The 4813-nt window shown below is 42.3% G+C and overlaps 1 protein-coding gene across 1 annotated transcript in view; it reads right to left on the bottom strand.

Annotated features, from left to right (window-relative positions):
• The window catches only part of NIPAL1 (NIPA like domain containing 1), a 28071-nt gene that overhangs the window by 19845 nt on the left and 3413 nt on the right, over positions 1–4813 (bottom strand). The window contains exons 2-4 of the mRNA XM_014466635.2: positions 1899–1924; positions 1205–1289; positions 200–732 (exon numbers count right to left, since the gene is read on the bottom strand). Of these exons, the coding sequence (XP_014322121.1) occupies positions 200–732; positions 1205–1289; positions 1899–1924 (644 nt within the window). The remainder of the gene's footprint in view (positions 1–199; positions 733–1204; positions 1290–1898; positions 1925–4813) is intronic.

Below are 4813 nucleotides of genomic sequence, written 5' to 3'. Positions count from 1 at the left end.
TGTAGGCCGCCAGTAAGTTAGCTTTTGCCTGCCGGGGTACTGGCTGGAGCGCCGGGGATGCATGCCCCCCCCGGTGAATGCATCAAGGAGTTCGGGTGTGAAGTCCCTTCCCTCGCCCTCGGCAAAGGACCCGGGACAAGCCCATTCGATTTCATCGCCACCCAGATCCCAGGTCCCCCGGCTCGGGGCAGACACTCACCTTCTCGGCAAGGGCTCTCCGGGCGGCAGCCTCACCTCTCCCCCCCATGGCCCCCAGGCAGGGCTTCCCGGGGCCAGGCGCTCGCTCCCACACCCACCGGGGCTTCTCCGCCACCGCCGGGACCCGGGTTCCCACAGAGCGGCGCTGACCCCGCCCCCTGGAGGCCTCGGCCAATGGGGGTGGCTGGGTGGGGCCCGCGGGCGAGTCCCGCCCCCGACCTGCCAGGTTGGATGGACATTCCCGGTGGGAAGGCGGTGACCGCGTCTCCTCGTCGCCGGTGTGACGCGCGGGATCGCTTACTGCGTCTCCTTTCGGCAGCTGGAGCGGGGCCGTGGGAAGCACAGACACACCTCGCCGGGTGGAGGCCGCCGAGCCAGCTCTCGGGAAATTGGTGGAGAACGTGAACAGGCCGTGCGGGGGGGGGGGGCCCTCTGGCTCGCCCGCGTGGAATGCCTCCCGCTGCTGGATTCTGAGCGCTCTCCGTCCCACGTGTGCGGCTTTGCATGGAAGTTGCTGGCCACTGGGATTCTGCTCTGATGGCCATGCCCAAGTTTACTCTGAGCGCGTTAGAAACAGGCTGTGCCCTTCTGGGCTATGATCAGCTTCTCCCGCGCTCCTTCCACTTCGAACGTGCGCCCCTCTCCTCCCCCCTTTTCTTGGTCATAGAGTTATTTGCAATAAACCCTAACGGAAAGGCAATGCTCAAACGGAAACGACTGATTCCTGCAAAATACTAATCGTTCACATTTATGATATTCTTACTTTACCAGGCATGTGTAGGCACTTTATATGTATTAACTCAGTATATCTCACGACATAGTCTATGAACCTCTAGTTTACAGATGAGGGATCAGCGCTAAAAAGTGAGGTTGGGTCAACCAAGTAGTCAGTGGAAGGCTTCCTAGCAGGTCATTATGCAACATGAAATGATTACAATTCCTGCTGCAGCCCTCATCACAGGCCTTTGTGCTCTGGAATTCCCTGAAGGAAAGGCGGTCTGCTCACCTTGTCTTTGCTCTAGGTCGTCATTAACTTTATTACCTAAGAGTTTCAGAGCAGAGGCCGCAGTCTTGCTTTTCTTGTTCTTCGGCTGATGAGAGAAGAGTTAACCATCAGTCACCATACGGCACACAGGTTCACATGTGGATGACTTGGTGGAGAAGGAATAGCATGGGGAGGGGTATGGTGAAAATTGGATGGGAAGGAGATTTATGCCAAATTTGGATAACAAGCCTTAAAATTTAGATTTCTATTTAAACGTTTTGTTTGAACATCAGATTTGAAACTTTTACCTTCATCAAAGATTGGTGAGAATAGTAAACGTGCTCTTAAGTATTATTTATCACATATGTTTAACCAACACAAATAGCATTTATGTGGGCAAGCACTATTCTAAACACTTTACAAATATTTGCTTTTTAAATCGCCATAATAGATACTTTATTAGTCCCTCTCCTCCCTTACAGATAGGAAAGGGAAGCAGATAGAGATTAAGTAACTTGCCTATAGACACATAGCTAATAAGTGCTGGAGCTGGGATGCTAACTAAAGAAGTCTGGCTTCAGAGTCTTACCCCATTTGCTAAATGGATAATTTTTAAAAATGGAGATTTAAAAAACTAAGAATTACTGTTGAGATGATTTTTTTGTAAAAATTGAATTCCGGCTTCTTAGTAAAGTCTATTTTAAGTAGGAGGTACTTTGTTGTAATTCTTGTTTGTTGGTTCTAGAAATAAAGACAAAAACACAGGAAAAAAAAAAAGTAAGCTTATCTAAGATCACTGTTTTCCCAGTTTAAATGTTGCTTATCAGAACTTTACAATATGTTTTCCTTCACTGCCTATTTTAGATGACTTTTTGATATTATGTCATTATAGCACCATAGACTGTCGTTAATTTTGGAGATTTTTATTCCTAATAGAAAGTATGGTGTTTATTTAACTAAAAGAAGAACATTCAAAAATCTACAATTAGCCCTCTCCACAACTCTGGGAAGATTCCTTTCTGACTCAAAACTTAGGATGTGATAACACATGAGGTCCTCTGAAATGTCAGCTCCTGACTTAGTGGTCTTGTAGACTCCGTAGTGATGGTCCAAATAATGAACAAACATTGAGGCTTCAAGGAACAAGGCCACAGGCCCTTTGAACAGTGCAGGGGCCTGATAGGGTCCTTATTGTATAAGGCTTCAACCCTTCAGTTGCTAAGGTTCCTGGGGCAGGGATGGGGTGACTAGGCAGGAGGGGTGGTTTTGGGGAGGGGGCTTGAGACTATTTGCAGAAGTTACAGTCCTGTCTAGCATTATGCCAAGTCTACTACTGGGAATTCATGATTCCTTATTTTTTTCCTCAATCAGTCTAGCTAGGAGGTTATCAATTTTTCCAAAAACCATCTCTTACCTTTATTGATTTTCTTTACTGATTTTAAAAAGTTCATTGACTTCTGCTACTATTTTTATTATTTTCTTTCTTCCGTATTGAGTTTAATTTGCTTTTCTTCATCTAGCTTCTATGGTAGAAACATAGATCATTTATTCTAAACCTTTATTCCTTCTAATATAAGCATTTAAAGCTAAATTTGCCTTCAAATTTGCCTAGCTATATCCCACAAAATTTTAGATGTTTTTGTTATTAACTAGAGGCCCAGTGCATGACATTCGTGCACCAGGGAGGGGTAGGTCCCCTCAGCCTGGCCCTTTGGCAGCCCCGGAACCCTCAGGGGATGTCCAACTGATGGCCAACATCCTTAGCGCTGCTGCAGAGGCTGGAGAGGCTCCTGCCACTGACACTGCACTCACCAGCCATCAGCCAGGTTTGTGGCTGAGCAGCACTCACCCTATGGGAACTCACTGACCACTAGGGGGCAGCTCCTGTGTTGAGCATCTGCCTCCTGGTGGTCAGTGCACATCATAGTGACCTGTCAGTCCTCCAATTGGTCGATTTGCATATTACCCTTTTATTATATAGAATCAGTTAAAAATATTTTGAAATTTTCTCTGTGATTTCTTTTTTGATGCACAGATTATTTAGGAATGTGTTGTTGATTTCTAAATATTTGGGATTTTTTTCAGATATCCTTCTGTTATTGATTTCTAACTTAATTCTGTTTTGGACATAGAACATATTCTGTATAATAATAGACCTTTGACATTTATTGAGATCTGGTTTATGGTCTATTTTAGTGAACGTGCCAAGTGAAATGGGAAAGAATTTGTATTCTGCAGTTTGGGGTATAATGTTTTATAAATGTCAATTAGGTTAAATTGCTTGCTCAAAATCTAGTTTATTACTGATTTTTAAATTAGTTCTGCCAATTACTGAGAAAGAAGTGTTAAAATCACCTGTAATTGTGAGTTTGTCTATAAATTTAGTGCTGTTAGTTTTTGCTTCATGGGTTTTTGAAGCTTTGTCATTTAGTGAATATACACACAGGACTGTCAGGTCTTCTGAGTCTATAGACACTTTTAGCATTATTAAATATTCCTGTTTATTTATAGTAATACTTTTTTATTTGATTGTACTTTGAAATTTATATAGCTAAGCCAGATGTTTTATTGTGAGTTTACATGTTATACCTTTTTCTCTCTCTTAACTTCTAACTTATCTTTATATTTAAAAGGTATTTCTTATAAATAAAATATAGATGCATTTTTTTAAAATCTTTACCTGAGGATATGTTTATTGATTTTGAGAGAGAGAGAGAGAGAGAGAGAGAGAGAGAGAGAGAGACATTGATAGATTGGCTCCTTCATGCACCCTGACTGGGGATCAAACCTGCATCCTAGGTATGTGCCCTGACCAGGAATCAAACCTGCAACCTTTCAGTGTATGGGACGATGCTCCAACTAATTGAGCCACCTGGCCAGGGCTGCACTTTACTTTTTTTAACTAAACTTTCAATCTCTGATTTCATTTCTATTTAGTGTGTGTACATGTTTTGTAATTATTGATATAGTTGGGTTAAGTACTGAAGAAGTTCCTTTAACATTGGTTATAGTGAGGATTTGCTAGCAATAGGTGCTCTCCATTTTGTTTTTTCTGGGGGGAAAAAGTCTTTGTTTTTGTCTTTGAAAGTGATATTTCCTTGGTACAGAAGTATAAGTTGGCAGTATTTTCTCTTGGAACTTTAAGGATATTGATGTTGTTGCATTGTTTTTTAGCTCACATTGTTTCTATTAAAAGGCTGTGACTATTAATTTGTGTCTCCCCCCCCCCCCCCACCCCATGGGATGTAATGTGCCTATTTCCCCCCTCTGGCTGTTAAAAAATTATTTTTATCACTTATTTTTATTAATTGGGCTTTTATTTGCCTTGGGGGGATTTTCTTCGTGTTTATCCTGTGTGGGTTCATTTGAGATTCTTGAATATGTGGATTTATCCTTTACATTAATTTAGAAAATGTTGGCCATTATTTCTTCAAATATTTTTTTCTACCCCCTCTCTTCTAAGACATCAAATACTCACATGTTTGACTGCTTACTATAGTCTTATGAGTCTATAGTCTATGAGTCACTGAGGCTCTGATGTTTTATCTCTTGCTTCAGTTTGGATACCTTTGATGGCTATCTTCCCAGTTTACTGATCTTTATCTTTATTGTATTATCAAGTCCACTGAA

Source organism: Myotis lucifugus, unplaced genomic scaffold (assembly GCF_000147115.1).
Source record: "Myotis lucifugus unplaced genomic scaffold, Myoluc2.0 scaffold_349, whole genome shotgun sequence".
Classification (NCBI taxonomy): Eukaryota; Metazoa; Chordata; class Mammalia; order Chiroptera; family Vespertilionidae; genus Myotis; species Myotis lucifugus.
Note: the sequence above shows the minus strand (reverse complement) of the source record. Positions and strands in the feature narration are given on the sequence as shown.